Source organism: Balaenoptera acutorostrata, chromosome 6 (genome assembly GCF_949987535.1).
Source record: "Balaenoptera acutorostrata chromosome 6, mBalAcu1.1, whole genome shotgun sequence".
In the NCBI taxonomy this organism is placed as follows: Eukaryota; Metazoa; Chordata; class Mammalia; order Artiodactyla; family Balaenopteridae; genus Balaenoptera; species Balaenoptera acutorostrata.
This window is the reverse complement of record NC_080069.1, coordinates 90,987,781-91,010,886: the sequence shown is the minus strand read 5'-3', so window position 1 is coordinate 91,010,886 and position 23,106 is coordinate 90,987,781. Positions and strand designations below refer to the sequence as shown.

General features: G+C 38.6%; 1 protein-coding gene across 1 annotated transcript in view; it reads right to left on the bottom strand.

Annotated features, from left to right (window-relative positions):
• Positions 1-215: 215 nt before the first annotated feature.
• Positions 216-23,106, bottom strand: part of TDRD7 (tudor domain containing 7) — an 89,585-nt gene continuing 66,694 nt past the window's right edge. Inside the window, exons 10-17 of the mRNA XM_007197032.2 lie at positions 21,905-22,107; positions 20,745-20,879; positions 18,910-18,996; positions 11,978-12,112; positions 9,578-9,688; positions 7,171-7,673; positions 3,091-3,251; positions 216-678 (exon numbers count right to left, since the gene is read on the bottom strand). Of these exons, the coding sequence (XP_007197094.2) occupies positions 458-678; positions 3,091-3,251; positions 7,171-7,673; positions 9,578-9,688; positions 11,978-12,112; positions 18,910-18,996; positions 20,745-20,879; positions 21,905-22,107 (1,556 nt within the window). The 3' untranslated portion in view covers positions 216-457. The remainder of the gene's footprint in view (positions 679-3,090; positions 3,252-7,170; positions 7,674-9,577; positions 9,689-11,977; positions 12,113-18,909; positions 18,997-20,744; positions 20,880-21,904; positions 22,108-23,106) is intronic.

Genomic DNA, 23,106 nt, shown 5'->3' with positions numbered 1-23,106 from the left:
CAATGCCGGTGGGCTAAAGACTCGGGAGAGACTTCACATGGTGTGGTGACCACCTGCTTTGGGACCCACCACTACTCCAGGGTAGGGTTAAGTCACAGAATTCTCAGTCTAACTGGAGAAGAACCGAGCACCACAAGGAAGACAACATGAATAGAAAGGGAAACTCTTCACCTTAAGATCATAAAGCCTAGAAATGATAAGATAGTCAGTTTTTGAACTGATAAACATCTTTATTCTAATATTATAGTAATAATTCAAGTGCAATTCTCTTTGAAAAGTCAACTCTGTTAAAACAAAACTTGTTAAATATCTTTCATCAAACCCAAGCATATTCTTTTCAATCCCGCACAGCAGTCGGAGCCATGTAGCAGAGGTAAGATTTTTTTTTTTAAAGCCTACTACATTTTGTTATTGCTAAAAAAATCTGAATTAGTTGTCAAGGTCTCAGAAGCAGCGATTAATTGACTTTTGAAAGCTCTACCAGATACTCTGACATAAAATCATGAATCCAGATATCTGTGTCTGGCAGTGATGTGTCCACTAAATAGACCACTACTTTCCGGTCCCAAGGGTTAGTGTTTTCTATAACTGTCTGCACCAATGCCACCAGAGGTTTCTTCTCCACATGATTTCGAAACACCATCGAAGCCTCCTCAGACCACTGGCTGCACTTCAGTCCTAAGAGAAAGGGAGTTCGCAGATCAGTGAGGGGTCAAATGAGCCTTTCTTTGATCCATTATAATGGAAAACTATTTAGTCAGTCCCAAAGTAGTTAAACGTACCAGCTTAGACTTGCCTAACTGAAAAACAGATGCTGAACAATCTTACAACAGTCTTGCTTATAGTTTTTCTATTCTGAATGGGGTTATTTCTGTAAACCTTCACCTACAGACACAAATTTCATTTGAGATTTAATGCTGGGCTATAAAATGAAGTTATAATAATGACTGCCCATTTCCGTAAAGTATATGTAGATATATACTGATGGGGAATGAAATACCAGTATCAATGACATTTCTCTTATTTACAGATTTTTTTCCCTGATGAACCAGATATAGTAAAAAAAAGAAAAGAAAAGAAGAAGAAGAATTAATACACTTAACAGTATTTAAAATTACATACATCACCATGGTAAAAGCACTGGATTGAAAGTCTGGAGACTCAGTTACTATTCCCAGCTCTTCCTCTATCAAACGGTATGATCTTGGGGAAACCAGTTGATTTCTCAGGCCTCAGTTTACTTCTTGTAAAATAAAGTGGTTGGACCAGATGAATTTTAAGTCCCATGCATTTCTAAATCCCCATGACTTTTAAACTTGAGAGCTCAAGTTAGAGAATTCTGAATTAGGTTTTAAAACAAAACTGAGACAAGAATATGTATTTTTCAAGAAGTATTATTAAACTAACATAAATTAAGTTCACATATGTTAGACTAGATATATAAATTATGCCCCATAGTGACGAAGGTCTGGGAGTTTCACATATAATTTAAAAGACCTTTCGGTGTAGTGAGTGGGCTAAATTCTTTGATTACTAAGAATTTCCCATGAGAGAAGCCTAGAACTGTCTATAAGCTGCTGCTTCAGTGACTGTAACAGAGCCTGAGCCTCCCAGCACCGGCACGAATTCAGTGAAATGAAGCGGCTGTACAGTCCCCTGCACAGGGAGCACCAGTGACTGCGGCCATGAAGCCGGGGTGGGGGTGATGGGGCCACGCGATCCTCCCTCACGGAGACTCCCTCACTGGGCCGTTTGATTGTCATGTTTAACAAAATGTGTTGTTAGAAAAACCTGAACGTTAAAAAGTGAAAATGAAAAATGTAACCATTAATTCTGAAGAAACCATTTAGAAGTTTGAGTTCAAAGCAGATCAATGGTAGTCATGCCATGTGTAAGATGCCATTTTTGGTTCATATCTGTCTACCATGGGAGTTTCCTTTGAATTCTAGTAGGAGACACAAAGAAACTGGCAAATACTTCAAAATAAGGCAATCTCTCTCTCTCTCTTTCTACCTATCTATCTATCTATCTACATACGTATATCTTCAATAAACGCTGTCAAAAAGAAGAATTTATATATATAATTTCTCTCATTTCTGAGATCAAGTCAGTTCTGCCACTGCTAAGTGTATGGGGTGAGCGGGGGGTGAGGAATGAGGGTTGCACCTGTGGTCACAACTCGCCATATCCCAGCACAGCGGGACCACACAGCGGGACCTCCAGACAACTGGAGGTGTTGGCACCCCTCAGCCCTCTTGGCCTCCGCACCCTCTGCTCATGGCGACAGCTCTCTGGGTGGAGCTTCAGCTAGGCACCCATGCTACCTACTGGTAGAGGGCACACAGATATCTGCACTGCCTTCACAGAAGATAAAACAAATCTCATCAGACAGTATCATAAAGAAGTACCACTCTACACCTATTAACTCAGCTCCTCAGATTTTATGACAGTCAATAGGCTGGTGTGAGTGTGGTGAAATCACACACTTGTGTGTTGTCAGTTGCAATGCAAATGAAAACTCATTTGGCCATGAAAATGGTCATATTCTACAACCCAAGAATGTTTTATAATTGTGAAAGTCCATTACGTAGATGCATTATAATTCCTGCAATAAATTATAAAATATTAATCGCGCAATGTTCTCCTCCTGTTGGTTATTTAAGTTGTCTCATTGTTTCCATTTGTTTGTTTTGGCTAATATATGTAGCTGTGGGTTTTTTTCCTCAATACTACAATAAAAGTGTAAATAACCTATATGTTCAACAATAGGGAAACAATGATTAAACAGAATATTTTGCAGCTATTAAGAATTGTTATCAGGACCATCAAACAACCACCCAAAAAGTAGTAGTGTGAAAGCAGAATGCAATACTGTACCTGTACGAAGTTTACAGTTTTAGAAAAATACTCATACATGAAATCAGAGACAGAAAGGAATATGGAAAAACAGAAACAGCAGATATAGTGGAAGGGCATGACCCTGAGAGATCATTAAAAATTATCAATAGGCCAATCAATGACTCTGTACCCAGGACAAAACGACAATATATACTACTGTTGTGTCATGAGTCCAAATTCCCCAGAAGTTACCTGCTAGTTGAGCTGTGACTGCTTGAAACGGCAGCTTTCGGAACACGTCCAGCAGGGGCTGCACTTTTCTTATGTTGACTAATTCGTGCTTGCCATAGTCCAGCTCATACACGGACACCAGTCCATTGGTCAGGATTCCTTTTAAAAGCACCCTGTACCACCTAGGTGTGCATTGGAGTAAAAAAGAAGAAAAAAATGCACAAAGTCAACACCTGCTTTAAGGGCAACATTTTTTGATAAAAAGAAAAATTAGTACAAATGTTATTTACTAAAATATAAAACTGCTGTTGTAGAAGTTTTTAAAGAGACTGCTTCTTCTTTTTCCAAAGGTTACTTTTCTCTGCTTTGTCACTGGCTCATTTGATGGAATTTGTTCACTCAATACCCTTTTACAGGCCTCATGGAGCTAATAAAGGAAAACCACCACTAAGCAGGAGGAAACAGTGCCACAGAGGACAATCAGGACAAGGCTAGCAGATCCCTTCACTTCGACGGGGAGACAGGAAATGGCCACACTTTTGGGACAAGGTCCATGTGTGGAAGATGGAAAGAGAGAAGCAAGCGGGACCAGGTATGAAGAATGCATTAATTCAGGGACTTCCAGGCAAGATACCTTAGGGCTATCCAGGTAGCATTTGGACCAAAGGTCTGGAGCTCAGGAGAATGGCTGAAGCAGGAGATACAGATTAGAGTTGGTAGGGGGTAAGGTCATCAAAATAAAGGTAGTTTATGAAGCTATGAGAGAGAATGAGAATGCTTCAGCAGAGAATGTTTGAAAAAAAGTGAAGTGAGGACAGAATCCTGGGAAACACAAAAATTTAAGGCAAAGGAAGGTTACCCAGTAAAAGGAGACTGAGGAATAGAAGGTAGGTGGCAGCAGGAGGTCCTGAAAAGAGTGGTGCTGCAGAAACCAAGTAGTGTAAAGCGTCCCATGTTACAGGGAGGTCAACTAGGATTTAGAGTTAAAAGAAGCCACTGGACTTGGTAATGAGCTCTGTATCTTTAATAAGAATGGTTTCGGGACTTCCCTGGTGGCGCAGTGGTTCAGAATCCACCTGTCAATGCAGGGGACACGGGTTCGATCCCTGGTCCAGGAAGATCCCACGTGCCACGAAGCAACTAAGCCCGTGCGCCACAACTACTGAGCCTGCGCTCCAGAGCCCGTGAGCCACAACTACTGAGCCCTCGTGCCACAGCTACTGAGGCCCGCGTGCCTAGAGCCCGTGCTCCGCAACATGAGAAGCCACCACAGTGAGAAGCCTGCTCACTGCAATGAAGAGTAGCCCCCGCTCACCGCAACTAGAGAAAGCCCACGCGCAGCAACGAAGACCCAATGCAGCCAAAAATAAATAAATAAAATAAATAAATTTATTAAAGAAAAAAAAAAGAAAGCTACAAAGAGGCCAACTTCAAACACTGTATGCAATTGGGGGGTTCTGGGAGGAACTCCAGAAACCTTCAGATAAGCCCAAAGTGAAGCAAGCAATTACCCATGAATCACAGAGACAACAGGGACACAGAAAGGTATCATAATAAGTACATGAGCTTTGGGGGCCAAACAGACCTGAGCTGGAGTCCCACTGAGTCATTTTTCAGTCATGTCAACCCTGGGCTCTTTACTTAACCTCTTTGTGCCTCAATTATCTCATGCGTAATGTTTAGTTTTAATTTACTTGTAGAAACAATATATATGAAGTGCCTAACACATTAATTTGGCATATAACAGGCAGTTGGCAAATAGCAGCCATTACTGTAAGTATTCTTAAAATGAAGATAAGCTGTGCAAATAAGAACTTTAATTTGAAGAGAAATTTCCATATGTGGAAACGCCAGTTTGGCGCAGGTTGCTAATTCATATAAGTGTAAAAGGAGATAAAAACATTTGGTTTCCACCAATATCACTGTCTTTAAACTGTACAAGGCAAATGACTGATGGTCTGTGCTTTTAGTCTATAAATAAGAGGTACAGAGCTGTGAGGAGAGAACCATCAGGAAACCTATGTGTTGCATTTCTATTTAGCTTTCAACTTTCAAAACTAAGAGCTTAAATAAAGGCTTCAGTTTTGACTACGTTACCAATTTCAGTGCAAGGCTACATGTGGATCACCTGGAGATTTTACTTAAAACACAGATTCTGGGGTTCTACTGCCAGAGATTCTGACTCAGCAGGCCTGGGGTGAGGAAGGGGAATCTGCATTTTTAATAGGCTGCCTAGGTTATTCTTAAATTGGGATAGATTTGGAAATCACTGTAATCACAACTGTACCTGAAATTCCTAAATCTTAACTTACCAGAGCTGGGAACAAGGTTTAGTAAACAGTCCTGGGTTGTAAGCAAGACAGAAGCTCTAAACACTTTACATTGATTCAGTTCATAAAGTTTCCAAAAATATCAGATAATCTGTTCCCATATATAAGACATCCCTTGATTATCTGGGACAAATTAACTGATTAAAGCCCCAGAGTCCTGAGGCAGAACTGTTCGACCCATGGGGGAGTAGGGGTGGAGTGTGAAGTCCCACACTACAGATCTCCAGTGTTCAGAGATCTTTACATGATCCTTCCCTCCAAGTGGCACCTCCCCACCACTAATCATCATTAATCTGCTCCTCAGAGAAGAGTTAGCATTAGCTTGGCTTTAACTGTGATTAAACTATCCAATAACAAAGAGTTCTGATGAGGCAAATTGGAACCCATTTATGCTTATGATTGTAAATAACATGACATAGTAAAAATATATTTTAAAGATGAAAAGCTTGTGACATATAAGTTGAATGCTTTTTAGAATGAGAGCTATTATACTCTTCACTTTTAAGAGCTGAAAATTAGTTTTTTTTCCTCCCATAAAAATAACAAAATTTTATAAATGCCTATATTTGCTATCTTCAGAATGAATGAAAGCATTTTATAGAAAAAAAATAAGCAGTTGACCTTTTAAATTGACTTTTGGGGTGTGTGTATCGGGACAGGGAGGGTAGGGGGAGAGATTGTTCTTTTTGTTCAGCATTGTCAAATAAGCTGGCACATTTCCCCTAAGAAAGCCGGCAAAGGGAAGGGGGAGGGGGGAGCTTGTGCCGTTGTCCAGGGCTTCCTGGAGTGAGCGTATAGCTTGAGGAGCTTGGGCTTCCTTGGGTTGGAACCAGCACATCCTGGGGGCTTCAGGAGAGGAGAGTGTGGATCCAAATGTGCAAACGTGAGAAAACAGACTGAAAGTGCTAAAACAAATGTAAGGAATTATGATTCTCACTGTCCAAAGGCCAAAGAGCAGTGAAATAGGCACTGTTGAACCTTATAAAGGGTGGCACAAGCTCTCTAGAAAGCAACTGACTGCATATATCAAAAATCCTGTAATTTTTAAACAAGTGATTTCTCTTCTAGGAATCTATCTCATAAATACATAATCAGAGAGCTGAACAAAGATTTAAGTTCAACATTATTTGTAACAGTGAAAAATCTGGGAGAAAAAAAACCTACAAAAGAAAATGATAAGTAAATTATGATTTCTCTATATGATGGAATATTTAGTCATTAAAATGTTTATGAAGAAATCTCATCACATGGAAAAGTGTTCACAGAATTATGTTAAGTGAAAAAAGTAGGTATGAAATTATATATAGTAATATACCAATTGTATAAGTATGTATAGGAAAAAAACTAGAAGAAATACATAAGTAGTTTAACAAGGGTTATGTTGGTTGGCTGACTTTGTTTTCTTATACTTTTTTATATTTTCTAAATTATCTCCAATAAACATTTTATTTTTAAAATTTAGAAAGTCATTAAATAAAAAACATTATTTCCTAAATAAAAAAATATTTTTCTCACAGGAAAGTAGAAAAAATATTTAAACATTCACTTTAGATATAATTAGGTTTTTAACAGGACTAGGGTCATTAGATTTTTAGATAAATGACATCATTTTAAATATTAGAAAACTGCACAATTCACTGGTCTCATTTCACATTCAAAATTCCCATTTGTGCAGTTCCAAGTCCCCCTGCAGGGATTAAGGACTCTTGGTATCATTCTACACATTTTTCTTAGGAGGAGAATAAAAAGCTCTGATTGTCCAAGGACCTACTTATTTTCCACTTTTGCAGCATACACTTGGTCTTTCTCCACTGCCACATGGCGCTCCTCAGACATACTGTAATAGAGAATCATCTCTTCCATCAGAACTTCCAGCTTATGTATCTCTTGCCACGGCTGGACGACAAAGTAGCCCGGGTGACAGGCCACTGGCACGTATACATCCATGTGTTCCCCTGGCTTGGACAAGTGGGCAGGAGGTGGCAGTTCCTCCATGGAGAAAGAGCTGGTGTGCTCTACCAATGACTTTCGGAGGATATCCGAGAGGCTCTTTCTGAAATTCTCTCCAGTGTTGCCCAAAATGGGGGTGTTCGCACTTTTGCTGTTGGGGGAGCTAGCTCCACTGGATATGGCACTCAGAAACACATCCTTCTGATGCTTCCACAAGTCTGCATTTGTAATCTGGCGATTGATACTGCGGTGAGGATCGGGGAAGTTCTTGGGGGTAAATAAATAAATATGTGCGATCCCTCTGGTTTCATCCACTGTTGTAACCTTTGGAAAACACACAAAACCAACTTAAAGAAATCCAAGTTCACGATGAATTCTGAGGTGGTTATAATATTAACTTTAAATATTATAAAACAGTATTTTGCAAAGAACCCAACTTGCTAAAATCATTCTATTTGAGGTCAGATGAATTATCTATCACAGCTGTAGCAATGAATAAGCTCGTAGGTCCAAGTAGTCTAGAAACCAGCGGCAAACTTATGGAAATGGAAAATTTACTAACCTCTAAAAACTGAGACTATCTATGACTGGCTAGAGGTCATTATCACTGAGAGGAAGTGAGTCTATATATCATGATTAATTTTTTTATATTAATGACATGTTAAAACACTCAAAGAAGAAAGAGTAACCCAATGAGTCCCCACGTGCTCATCATCCAACTTCAACAATAAAAAATAATAAAAATGGCAAAATGTCCTATAAGAATTCTGCTTAATGCTGGTGTACCCTCAGACAGGGAAGGGAAAGAAAAAGCTTTGACCTTCACCATACCCTTTGGGATCTTTGGTACAAAGTCTTTGTTTGGTCCTAATATCTGCTCTCACCCCTCTCCCTTTCCCCCAGTTACATGAGAGGAGAGGGACCTTGGGAGAAAAAGAGGAAGAAAGCTCCACTGAATAGGCCAAAATTACAGTCACCATTTTGCACCTTTTGCCCAGGAGACCCCTGAGTACCTGGCTAGCTTTTTCTGTCAGAGGGGCGAATGTGTGTACGGGAGCACCACATGGAGATAACCGGACTGTGCTGCCGTGTGTCCCGAAGGGCTGGGTGACTGTTAATTCTTCTCATCAGCTCCTCTGGTTTATCTTAGGAATAACAAAAGTGAGACACTTCTAGCCACATCTATCTTTTACCAAACTGGGCTAGAAATGAAAGGCAGGAACACAGGCATGAAGACAAGGAGACACCAGCAAGGCAATCCTTCTAAAGTAATTTACTTTAAAAGCGTCTCTCCTAGCAAGAGGAGTCTATTTAAATTCATCCTTTGGAGGGCTAATGAAGTACTGACTGCTAATTCATTTTGATATTTATGGTACAGAAACACCGTTTCAAAAATCAACCATTAAAAAGATTTTTATTGACTACCCAATACCCTGGCTTTAGGAGCTGAAAATGTAGCTGAGAAACAATATTCATGTGGCAATTGAAGAATATAAAATGGTATATAACTGTGTGATTGCACATGATAAACCCTAGGGGAGAATGAAGATAGGAAAATCAGTGTGGGCTAGAATAAGTGAGAGGTCTTCATGAAGATATTTCTCAAGGACATTTCAGTGTTAACATTGTTAAATGCTTATATAAAATGATAACACTATTTACATCAGTTAAAATAGAGAAATATTATCTTACATTTCTATTTTTGGAAATATGAGCAGTGTTTTTGATATGAAGATGCAAGAGTGTGAAAAAGAAATGAAATAAAGCAGTTTAAATAAGTTTTAGGAAGAGACAAAAACCAAGATTACAAGCAAATATTTGTTTATAATCCATTTTACTTAAGGGATAAAAAAAAGAAATACCGGACTTACTTAAATGGTCTTTAGAAACATTTATCAAGAGATACATGGTCCTCTGTTGCAGACTTAATTCCTTATCATGGAGCAAAATAGGAGCACAGAACTATCTGCTACCTTATTAATAATCAAAAAATTATATAAAGGGTTTAAAAATAACACTGGAGATATAGGATAAATTCTTAAATAAAAATTAAACCATCAAATATCTTATAGCTACACATGTAACCAACCTCCTGACTATAAAAGTGTGTCGGAGGTGAAAGCATCAGTTTACAGTAAGATAAAATCCTTTCACAAAAACAAGTGGAAAAAAAAAAAGTGAGTCCTGGCTGACAGCCCCCTTTTATCAAGACCAATAAGATAACTAACCTTAATGCTACAATCTGAGCAATTCAAAACAGAATCTCTTAGCCAAAGCACAGCATCTGGTGTCCACATGCCAATAGACTGTGGAAGATCTGCTAAACAGCACTTTATAGCCTGAAAAGAAAACACAATGGAAAAGAGGACACACCATCTTAAAATAGGTACTCATGAGTAGTGTCAATATTATTTTCCTACAAGTCAAATGTTGCCAAGATAGAAAGCAAGCAACAACAATAGCTAATAATGACAATCACAGTTCTCAGGCTGGAGCATCTGCTATGTTCCTGATCTATTTATATTACTACCATTGTCTTTACTCCTATCATGAGCCAGGGTTTTATACCAGGCACTTCACATACTTCTCACCCTACAATACTTCTGCATGGCAGGCCAGTGTTGTGATCTCATTTTACAGACGGTGAAACAGACTCAGAGATACTAACTTGTGTAAGATCACAAAGTCGTGAAGACAAGATTGGGACTTATATCTAGGTCTTCCCTCTATGCCCAACTAAAAAAAAATGAAGTGTCATTTGGATGAAATCTGACTCCTGTTGTAAAAATTTCTGTGGAGGCTTCCTGCTGAATGAAGCATTTCCTGAGTACCCCAGGCATTTGTACTTACCTTTTGAAGGAGGTAGTAATGAGAATTAAGGAGGGTAAGAAAAACTAAAACCCAGTGATACCTAAAAGACTCATTTTCCCTGATGCTTTTGACCTCCCACCATCACTGCACAAGCTTCTGCAGAATGGCTACACCAGGGAGGAAAAGGTAACCCCAGGGACTCCCTCCAGTCTCATGGAAGCCTTTGAATTGATGGAGGCAATTTTGGGCAGGAGATGAAACTTACTTCCAGGATTCCTAGATTTCTTCTTTCCTCTCTGAGCCCCAACCTCCCTGTCATACACCCTCCCTTCATCCTTGGGGGCTCCAAGTCTCCCACTGTGCCCCCTGCATGAGGCACCTTTCTGGGTGGGGAGGAGGTCACTTAGAGCAAAGGGAGCAGACTCTACTAGTGCAGGTGCCAGGTGGGCAAAGAGGGAGTGAGGTGGGCCAGCTGGGGCCCACGCACTGGAGAGCACAAGCCCTGCAGAGGAGAACGTCACTTCCCAAGGTCCCACAGAGCACTGTCTCATAAAGAGGACTGCTCAATAGAGTCATGTTTTCTAGTTTGTCAAGAGAAGCTAGAAGCAGACAACTAATTCACATTTTAAAACACTTTACGAGCCAAGGGCCCAGACCCAATATTCATGGGTCAGCCTTGGCCAACAGGCCATCAGTTTGCTACTCTGAACCTCTTGGGGAGATGTTGTTAGCCAGAGGCTTGCCCTAGCTGGTTTTAAAGGTTCCCCCAACTTCACATCTATCAAATAAAAAATCCAGATAAGATTAATAGAAAAAATTATAGTGGCTTTTACCAAGAAAGTACACCTGTGTAACTTTCAGACAGTCAGAAGCAGTGGGACAGATACCCCATCTCCTCCAGCCCCGGAAACCTTTTCTAGGTAAGGCTGGCCCTACATGGATGTTCTAACAAGGGGTACAGAGGCCAGGGTGTTATCAAGTGAAAGCAGCACTTAAAGGTCTAACAATTTTCAATATTATGCTGAGCAGCAATAAGAAAAAATGTGATTCTGAAAATTGGCTTGAACTCAAGTTAAACAGCTTCTCTGTAATAGTCATTTTAGGAAAGGCAACAGTGACTGCAGTGAGAGAAATTATAAAAGCCATGCTAATTATGGTCAAGTACTTTTTATTCACTGAGTTTTGATGCATAAGACATCTTCTGGTAAATATAGGTCAAGGGGTCTCTTGAAATTATAGAATGTTGAACAATTTTATTTTCAAAGCATGATGGATTTCTGTACAAACTCTACTTCTCCTAAGTAGGAAATAGTTATTAATAATTTTAATTAATTCAAAATAATTCAAACTTCTTATCACCTTGAATTTTTATCAAGAGAGGAAAGATAGACTGAAGTTAATCTTTTCACTAAAATCTATGAGGAGAAGGTTAAATATAAACATATATCCGAAGATAATGGTTACCTAATTAAATTAAGAACTCTGGAAGTAAATATTTACATATAATATCCTGAAACTGTGTAGAAGCCAGCATTGGCATCTAATTATTAAAGTGGAACCTCTAACTGGACAACATAGCCTGATGACTCAATATGCTTGAAAACAAACATTTATCAAACAATATTCTGTAAGTCTGACTGGTCCTCTTGTCTAAGCAAAATTTTACATCTGAAAACCAGTGAGCCACCATTTGGGTCATTTCCAATTTTGTTAAACTCAATCATCACCAAAAAGTGAGAGAGCATCTCACAATGTGATTATGAACATTACATCCAAACCCCTTTCAGCCGATCACCTAGGCTTGTAACATATAGTACCTGAGGTGGTACTGCAATCATTTCTTGGAGAAACCGAGGGGGAATTTCCCTGAGCTCGGACACTTTCACAGACGTCACAGTGCCAGAGTCCAGGAATTGAACATCAAGAGCCCGGCTGCTGTGAACATTCGTGATCTGCAATGAGACAAGTGTTGGCTGATTTATTAGCGTATCCAAAAGGCCAAAATGCTTCTGTGCAATTACATTTCGTACAACTCTAAAATGCAAATAAAAAGCAACAAAGACTATCAGTGTTGATTAAATTTTCTCTTATTTTAAAATGTACTTATTTACCAAATAGATATTCTTTTATAGTAGAATTGATTTCAACATCTTGCTGTTAATTCATAAATATACTAATAATTACTATGTTTTCAATTCTAGGATACTACTGATTATAAAACAATTTGATACATTATTATATACTGCTGATCATAAGATACACAGTCTGTTCTCCAAAATATTAGGATGTGAGGAAAAATAAAAAACTACTGTGTCTTAGCAATGAGGAAATAATAGAGAGAATTCAGAGACAGAATTTTACTTGTAGTAGGTAAATACTATGCATTTTTTTTTTTTTAGAGTTAAACTTGGTCTTTTTAAAATAATTAATTAATTAATTTTTGGCTACGTTGGGTCTTCGTTGCTGCACGCAGGCTTTCTCTAGTTGTGGTGAGCGGGGGCTACTCTTCGTTGCGGTGCGTGGGCTTCTCATTGCGGTGGCTTCTCTTGTTGCGGAGCACGGGCTCTAGGTACGCGGGCTTCAGTAGTTGTGGCTTGCGGGCTCTAGAGCCCAGGCTCAGTAGTTGTGGTGCACGGGCTTAGTTGCTCTGCGGCATGTGGGATCTTCCCGGACCAGGGCTTGAACCTGTGTCCCCTGCATTGGCAGGCAGATTCTTAACCACTGCGCCACCAGGGAAGTCCCAATACTATGTATTTTTAAAACATGACACATTTTGGTATTTTATAGCTTAGTCAGAAAGCCCAATGATACTTTGTGTCATTTGTCCTAGCTAAAAAATTGAACTCAGAAAGTCATAATTCAAAAATGGGAACATCATTAATCATTAGAGAAATGCAAATCAAAACTACAATGAGATATCATCTCATACCAGTCAGAATGGCCATCATCAAAAAATCTACAAACAATAAATGCTGGAGAGGGTGTGGAGAAAAGGGAACCCTCTTGCACTGTTGGTGGGAATGTCAATTGATACAGCCACTATGGAGAACAGTATGGAGGTTCCTCAAAAAACTAAAAATAGAACTACCATAAAACCCAGCAATCCCACTACTGGGCATATACCCTGAGAAAACCATAATTCAAAAAGAGTCATGTACCAAAATGTTCATTGCAGCTCTATTTACAATAGCCAGGACATGGAAGCAACCTAAGTGTCCATCGACAGATGAATGGATAAAGAAGATGTGGCACATATATATAATGGAATATTACTCAGCCATAAAAAGGAACGAAACTGAGTTATTTGTAGTAAGGTGGATGGACCTAGAGACTGTCATACAGAGTGAAGTAAGTCAGAAAGAGAAAAACAAATAACGTATGCTAACACATATATATGGATTAAAAAAAAAAAAGAAAAAAGAAAAAAGAAAAAAAATGGTCAGAAGAACCTAGGGGCAAGACGGGAATAAAGACGTAGACCTACTACAGAATGGACTTGAGGATACGGGGAGGGGGAAGGGTAAGCTGGGACAAAGTGAGAGAGTGGCATGGACATATATACACTACCAAACGTAAAATAGATAGCTAGTGGGAAGCAGCTGCATAGCACAGGGAGATCAGCTCAGTGCCTTGTGACCACCTAGGGGGGTGGGATAGGGAGGGAGGGAGGGAGATGCAAGAGGGAAGAGATATGGGGACATATGTATATGTATAACTGATTCACTTTGTTATAAAGCAGAAACTAACACACCATTGTAAAGCAATTATAGTGCAATAAAGATGTTAAAAATAAATGGGTAAGTTACACACTGAATCAAAGCAATAATTACCTACCTGTGGCCAAATGGCAACAACACAATGTAAGATCCTGGATGCACCTTTAAATGCCCACAATCTCCCCTAATATGCCCCTAAAATGCCATTGTGACACTTGCCATTGTTAAATATTTACAGTGGCCAAATATAGCCCCACTGGGGTGGTTATCTGGGCTGAGATCTCACGCCTACAACTGCACTAACTGATACCTAATCGTGGTGGTGCCTTCGGTATGATGACTGTTGAGAACTGGGCCACTTTCAGCTTGGAAGTCAGATTCGCCAAAAGTGAAGCCTTTTTCTACTGCCCTAGAGAATGCTTGATTAATATAATAGCATAAATTTTTAAATCTCTTAAGACATGATAAACACAAACAGTTCCATGGAAGAATATTTTAAAATGTATTTGTTTATTCAAACATACATACTGAACATATATATTGGTATGGATGGTATCTGTTGAATGCTTGTTATATCCAGGCATAACTAGGCTGCAAAGATATACTTCCCCTTCTCAAAGAGCTCCTAGTGCCATGAGAGACGACACAAATACACAACCATACTATAATGTAGTAAAGGCAATAATGAAGTTGTGCTTGGGGTACTGTGAGAACACAGAGGGTGGGTACCTGACCCAGCAGGAAGCAGGTGTTAGGGCAAGCTTTCAGGAGGAGGAAATGCCTAGAATTGGTACTTTTCTTTAAAAATTTACTTTTTTTTCTTATTTTAGTAAAATGCCTCCATGGTAGAAAATTTAGATACTTAATGATATAAAAATCACTTGTAATCTACTATAGGTTACAATTATCCTTCTAGTCTTTTTTTTTTTTTAGAATCAATTTTTTTTTTTAATTATTAGCATCTTTTAAAATTATTATTTATTTATTTATTTGGCTGTGTTGGGTCTTCGTTTCTGTGTGAGGGCTTTCTCTAGTTGTGGCAAGCGGGGGCCACTCTTCATCGCGGTGCGCGGGCCTCTCACTATCGTGGCCTCTCTTGTTGCGGAGCACAGGCTCCAGACGCGCAGGCTCAGTAGCTGTGGCTCACGAGCCTAGTTGGTCCGCGGCATGTGGGATCTTCCCAGACCAGGGCTCGAACCCGTGTCCCCTGCATTAGCAGGCAGACTCTCAACCACTGCGCCACCAGGGAAGCCCTATCCTTCTAGTCTTTTACCCATGATTCACAAAAGATTAGATTTACAAGAATTACAAAATATTTGTAGATACTATTTCATAGTTGACTGCTTTCCACTCAGTGTCTCATAAAAATATTTCATGTTGTTTGTCTTCTATGTCATTTTAATGTTATTTAAGTCTATCATATAGATACATTGTGACTTATCAAATCACTTTGGTTGGATTATTTAAGTTGTGTAAATTTGTTTACACAAATTTGTTACTTTAAGAAATAACCATATTTATTGGGCATTTGTATTTCCTTTTTCACAAACTGAAATTTCATAAATTTCACAAATTTATGTCCTTTCAGAGCTGCACCTTAAATGATGAATGGGAGTAAACCAGGTTGGTAGGAGTCCAGTTAGGGGCGAATCTGGACATTTCAAATAGAGGGGAGAGGATGGGCAAAGGCACACACATACTTCTTACGTGTGGGGCCTACAAACATTTTGGTTATGTTAGAGCATAAAGTGAGAGGCCGGGCAAGGCAAGAGGTGAGGCTGGGAGACAGGCAAAGGCAAGGTCTAAGAGAACCAGATATTATGCCTTCAAGAACTGAGACTTTACCCTGTAGATGAGAAGCCAATGTCAAGCCTTAAGTAGAAGAATGAGATAGTCAGCTTTATAAAATTGTTGGTGAGGGCTTTGGGATCAGATAGATTTGGTTTTAAATCTCAGCTCTCCCACTTTCTAGCTGAATGACTTTCCTCATCAGTAAGAACGGGGATAACAGGGTTTTGTGAATATGAAATGAGATCAGTCATGTTTAAAAAAGCATTTAGTGTCATGGAAACAGTAAGTCTTGTCATAAGTTGGATGTATAATTATTTGCATTTTGGGTTGCTACTCTTAGTGGTACGGAGCTCAACTAGAGGAAGACAGGAGTGAAGGCAGAGGAACCAGTTGGTGTGGTACTGCAGTGTTCCAGGCAAGAATTAACAAAGATGTAAAATCAGCAGTGTTCGGTGATTAGTTGCACTTGGGGCTGAGGAAGATGTAGGAGTCAAAGATAACTCTTAAGAAACAGCCTAAATGGCTGCATGAATGGAGGTACCACTAAAATAGAGATAAGGGAGAAAGGTAAGGATGGGGAAAGATAATTTTGGTTTCAGACATGTAGAACTTAAAAGAGTTTGTGAGATGGACAATTAGGCTGGCTTTTTGCTCAAATCTGCAGCCCATCAAGGACTGGAAAACAAATTTGGGAGTCATTAGGGCCAAAATGGTATCTGAAACTATGCGATAGGATTACCTAGAAGGATGCAGAGGCCGAGAACAGTGATGAGCCTGGACAGGACTTAGGGACACTGACATTTCAGAAGTGGGGGTGGAAGGAGGTTTGGGTGAAAAATAAGAGAAGGAATTATTAGACTATCATGAGGAAAATTAGGATTTGATAACATGGTAGCCTAGTGAGAAGGGCATTCCAAGTTTCAACACTGTTCGATGCAGCAAAGAGGTCTGGTAGGACAAGACCTGGAAGATACTAATTCAACTGCACAATTAAGATGCTGTTCACAAGAACAGGCTCTGTGATGGAGTGTGGGCAGAAGCCATGTGGCAGTGACTGAGGACTGACTGGAAGATGGTGCAGAGTGAATGCAGACCACTTCTACAGGGAAACAGGGAGAGTAATGGCCACTGCACTGAATAAAGTTGGTTGGACGTACAGAATAAGTTTGGAATGTATAGGCACTAAAGTTTAGACAAGTTACAATGTCAAGAGCAAATACATCACTTAAACACAGGATCTGCTTTTCATTAATCATCTTTCTTTCCTTAACTTTCTATGCATCACTAAGAGAATGAACACTTTTGCTACCTCAAAAAAGTAGATAATACACAACTTGAGAGTAATAAAAATAATACTAGATATTTATCTAAAGTATTTGAGCATACACTGAGAAGGTATTTTTTCCAAAAAGGCATAGCCTGATTCCACACACGGAGAAACTCAAGTTGAGAGACACTCTACGAAACACTGCTACTCTTCAAGAGGCCACAAACAACAAAGACTGAGCAACTGCCAGGTTGGAGGAAACTAAGAAGACATGACAACTAAATACGTCTTGGGATCCTGGACCAGAAAAAGGACATTTGGAGGACAATCTGGGAAATGTCAGTATGTTCTGCAGATTAGTTAATAATATTGTACCAATGTTAATTTCCTGATTTTGATAATCGTTATGTAAGACGTTAACAATTGGAGATGGTGGGTAAAGGGCATATGGGAACGCTTTAAAATATTTTTGCAACTTTCTAAAAGTCTGAAATTACTTCAAAATAAAAGGTTAAAAAATTAAGTATTCATGCATTTATACATTATACACTAAACAGCACAGAGCTTTAAAATTCAGATAATGTCGTGTTCTTTTTAACAAATCATGTTTTGAAGTTTATAGCTAAGCACCCAAATCTTAGTCATATAACTCCAGATCTCAACTTTCTGACACACATTCACATTAATGACAATAATTATTTCAGAACTGAGGCTTTCATTAAAGTGGCCATGACCAAGATGTACTTAAATAAATCAGTACAATTAAGTTATCACAATATTGCTATGCAGTAATAAAACTCAATAAAGCAATGATTCTTACTTAGGGTTGGTTTCTTTGAGAATCTTAAGAAAATTATGAATACTTTCCCTCCAAAATACATAATACACACACACACACACATAATTTGCATACAATTGTGGGGGAGGGGTCCAGGCGCTCCCTGTAAGCAGAGGTCTTTGCACCTAGGTTAAGCACCACTGTGGGAAAAAAAAAAAAATCAAGCCCAGATTTGCAATTTTACCAACTGGGCAAAATAGATATCAAAAAAAAAAAAAAGAAGACGAAGAAAAGAAAGAAACCACAAAAATCCAAAACCTACCTTTGAAAAACATACAGAGATTTATGACAAAATATAACAGACCTCCTTGCAAATTCATAACTGAGCTTGTGAGAAAATAAAACAATTATTAGGCCCTGGAAATAGAGGAATATGTGAACACTGAAACCCAAGCCATCCTGGGCAGGGGTGAGGGAGGACATGAGATGCCCCCAAGAAGCTAGAATGCTCAAAGGGCTACCCCTTGAGGGAGGGGTAACTCTGGAGAGCAATTAGGCATTCCCCATGCCCAGAAATTCCACTCCTACATATGTACCGTGGGAGATATGCACAGGAATGTTCACGGTAGTGCTGTTTATAGCAAAAAATTCGACACAATCTAAATATCCATTGTCAGAAGAATGGAGTGATCATGTTGGCATATTCATACACTGTTACAGCATATAGCAGGGAAAACAGATTACATCACAAACATAATGAATGAAAAAGCATGTTATAGAAGAATCAATACATCTTACAATTGGTGTAAATTTTTAAGACATTCATTCATTTAGTTATACTTTATTCATGTTTTTACTATAAATATTATATATACTATTCACTTCTACATTTTAAATATCTCTATATTGATATATACAGATAGTAAAAGTATGTGTGTATAGACACAAATATAGTAAAAGTCTAAAGCAGTGAATAGGAAGGAGAAACACCAAATTCAGCTGGTAGCTCCCCCAGGGGTGGGAGTACAAGAAAGGGCTGCAGACAGGGAGCATCAACTGTATTGGCTTTATGTATCATGTTTTATTTCTTAAATTGGTGATGAGTATATGGATGCTTACTCCATTTTTTAAAAACCTCATTTATATGTCTGAAATATTTCATCTTAAGTTTAAAAAAAGTCAAGTGACTGATTTTACCTCTACTCGTAACCATTTTCCTTTGCAATGGAAGAGGCAGATTTTCCCACAGAAGGGTAATGAAACGAAGTACTCAGAGGTCATGTGCTGCAAAACAGAAACGCATGACACTTATTACTCTCAGCAAAGAGCACGTTGCTACACCATGAGAAAAACACCGCTGTGGCACAGGCAAACTGCTTCACCCGTATGTGATCAGACTTTCGGCGAGGTGTGCGCTGCAGGGGACGCAGCACATGTACAGGGGTTGCAGGGCTTCTGCCTTGTTTCTCATATGTTGGTGGCAGCCATCTACCCTCCTTCCTTGCACATGGCCCATAAATCAGCCTTGTTAATGTTAGCATGGAGGTCAGTATAATTCATCCAGGCTCAGGCACCATCAGTTAAACACAGAGGGAAGATGAATCCGATAAAATGAACAGCCTGGATGAAAGGGAAGCAGTTAGGCTAGCTGTTCATAAGGTCTCCTCTTTTCATCTTTTAACATTCAAGATTCAAAGATAAGATTTTAATCCAAAACAAAAGAAACATTATCAACACAAATATGGATATCAGTGCCAGTTCAATGTTATTCAATGTTTTCATCCTCCTCCTCTGCTGTAGCTTGAAATGGGGGACCTGCCATTGCCTCTTTCCCTCAGGGTGAATGTTTCTACTCTCCCCAAAGGCAATGTCTCCTTCCACTTGAGTTTCCAGGGCACTAAGAACTATCAAGAGTGCTTTTCACCATTATAGATTATAAGCACATGCATGCAACTAGAGTCACCCTCTGGATGTCTCAGATTTCTCTAGGATAGATCAGCAAATCAAACTTAAGTAATGACCTTGAGATACAAGCTAAGACATCTGTAACAGAGAAAGAGGTAAAGCTATAGATCTAACGTCTCGATTCTAGGCTGTAGTCTAAATACAAGTTTCATCCAATTCAGCAAATATTTTGGAATACCTATTTTATGTAAGACACTAGATAACTTACTACAGTACCTATATGAATTAGGTACTTACCAGAAGCTGGTGAGGCTCAGTCTCTGCCCTCAGGAAGCCTATACTCTAGTAAAGCAAACAAATACCCAAACAGCTAAAACAATGCTGCATACAAGCGTCATGAGGCACTTGGGGTGCTCTGTAGGTCAGAGGCAAGGGTTCACTTCCAGGTGAGGGGGTCAGAGGTGAAGCGGCATCAGAGTTTAGTCACTTGGAAACCACAGCATATTGTGGATTACAACTATAATGTCCAAATGGAGGTAAGGAAATCCCTTTAGGACCTTAAAACAAAACCTCTACAGATCCTGATTCAGAAAATAATACTAGAATTAAAGGGAAAAGAGATTACTAATAAATGTAAACTGCAGAACCACATTTTCCAAGGCGCAGGTTCTCTCAGGGACCATAAAGAGGTTGGGGAGTGGTGCCTCGGAAGTTTTCTTCTCCTTCTAAGTTCCATGGTTCCGTCTTTGCCCAGGCAGAGGAGCCAGCTGCTCGAGCAGACAGTCACAGGCAGCTGCACTCTAGGCTCATCAACTGCACCTTGTGAATGACAAATCTACCGGTTGTTGAGCACTTTCTATGTGCCAGGCCCTGTGCTAATAAGCAGCCTTGTGACTAGTCCTCATAACAATCCTGTGGGTACTCACTATTATTATCCTCATTTTACCAGGCAGAAACTAGTGGGGATTTTTGTTTTTGTTTTAAATTCTCAAGTCTGGGGCTCTTACCCTCTATTTTAGAGAGTCTACCTTAAAATATACAAAACTTACTACACATGTACAATTTAGTGACTCCTCTTGTTTGCAATGTTAGGACTCATCTTAGAGGTGGATGCTGCTTGGCCATACCTTACAATGAAAGTATTCCTCTATCTTATGCAGAAGGTCGTTGAGCTTGTTCAAACCCTTACAAGGCACCTGGCAGTAGAGTGTGCCGTCGGAGCAAATATTAGTCACTCTGACATTTGTGTACATGGCATCGACCTGAAACAAAGGACACACCAAGGATGTGAGAACAGAGTGCAGCTCTTACCTACCTAAGGGGATCTACCTAAATAGCTCATTGAAAGTTTCTGCGCTTTTCAATCTTCTAAGCAAGCTGGAGGACAGATAGAATGAAATTCGTAACGTAAATGTGAAAAACTAGTTTGCATACCACTCTTTCCAAAAGGAATATCTGGTATCATTTGTGTCAGGCACAGAGTAGACATTTTGCATACATTATATTATTACCACTTTCTACTGTCTAAAAGGCTAAGAGTATCTTCAGCTCTGCTTTAACTCTGGTTTATCTTCTCCCCATTAATTTAGAAAAAGAATTATTATATAAAACATATTTTTGCAGCATTAACAGAAATGAAAATAAAAAACTCTCACAAAATCAATCCCATTATCAGTTTACTTTCTAATCCATGTCCATGGGCCACAGGAATTTTTAGTAACTTTTAAAAATTATAATCACAGTAAAGGTTTAATTTTAGCCATTTTTAGTCAAATCATAATATAAAGGCAATTCACTGTTGTTCTACTTATTAAAACAAATATTTTCCCAATGTTGCTATGAAGCCTTAAAAATGATCATTTTTAACATCTCATCCTATTCTTTCAAGTGGCTGCTCTATAATTTATTTAAAGGTGTCCTTTCCTACAGACATCTATGTTCTTCACATTTAAAAAATGTTAAAGCTAGCAATTTAATAAGCATCTTCACTGATCTAATTTTCCCTTTATTTGAATTATCCTCCCTTATTATCTTTGCAAAATAATTTCATATAAAATTAATATATGCCCATTGTGGAAACTGGAAAATAAAACAAAAATCCAATTCTTAATAATTACTATTTATATTTTGGCATTTCCCCTCTTTTTTGTTCCCTTCCTTCCTTTTTTTTCCCAATACATACATAATCTGTCTCTATCTAGTGTTAGCCTAAAATGTACAACGTTCTTTTCTGGTGAATTTCTTTCCTGTGATACTGGTGAATAGACAACAGTGGTCACAGTGGTACCTGAAGGTGAACCTCTAGTGACTTGTCACATATGGCCTTTAAGCAGGTGGCATTGATGTTGATGTCATCTTCTCCTGAGGTATCGTACAGAACCACCAGTGGAATATCAGCTTTTTCAAGTATTTCCACTGCAAAGATCTTTCCACAAGTTAAAGATTCAACCACCTTCACTAAATCAGGATCATCACTTAGAACTTCCAACCCTGAAAAATATTGAATATTTAAATTTCTACTTAATTAGAAGAATCATTTTAAGATGCAGAGATTGTGTTTGTTTTGGCTACTTATTACAATTATGAATCTACTACAAAATTCTTAAATTTTATAGGGAAGCTTTGTTATACAATCTTCTTTATAGTATCCACCCTTAGGTTTAAAAATATTTATTATAACATGAATGCCCTTTTGAATGATTACACGAAGGCGGGCAATCTTAAAACAAGAAGAAATGTTGACGATCAATCTGAATTTCTACTTTAGGAGAAACAGCCTTCACTTTACTTACAAACACATATTTAAAACAAAAAGACTAACATGTAAAGAAGTTGTCAGCCAATTATGTCTGCCAGTCATGTATTTATAACACTCTTGCTAAAAATATACCCTTGGTTTCTTCATTTTCGAATTAAATATGCACAATTATTTCTTCCATGAACATGCACTTATTGAAAATTTAGACAACCTCCCCCCCACCTTTTCATTCTTTCTTTTTAAGTAAACCATCATGGCCCTGAGGATACCAAAGAACTTACAGATTTATGAAAGGAAGATTAAATACTGTTTAATGTAATGTGGGTATTAGGTGAATTTTATTGCAGTCTAATTATTCTTTAAATTCTTGGAAAATTGTAACTTCATATATCATAATATGACAACTCTAAGTTAATCTATTAAACTAATTAAACTAGGACATCATTTCCCCAATGGTACTACAATGTCTATTTCTATATTCTTCCCCTTTAAATCCATAAGCAAAAGTTCACAGACTCCTTCTGACCTACCTTTCTCTTGTTCATATTCTGTTCTCCAGACACACACCTCTATAGCTTTTATCAAACCTTTCATTTCAGCATCCTAAATCTTTTCCTATGCTCTTGATATGTTCTTTTCAAAACTAACTCTCACAGGTTTGTAACAGGATTTTTAAGTTACTCGAGATTTATCTCACAGAAGGAGCCAAACCCAGTTCCTCTGACATAAAG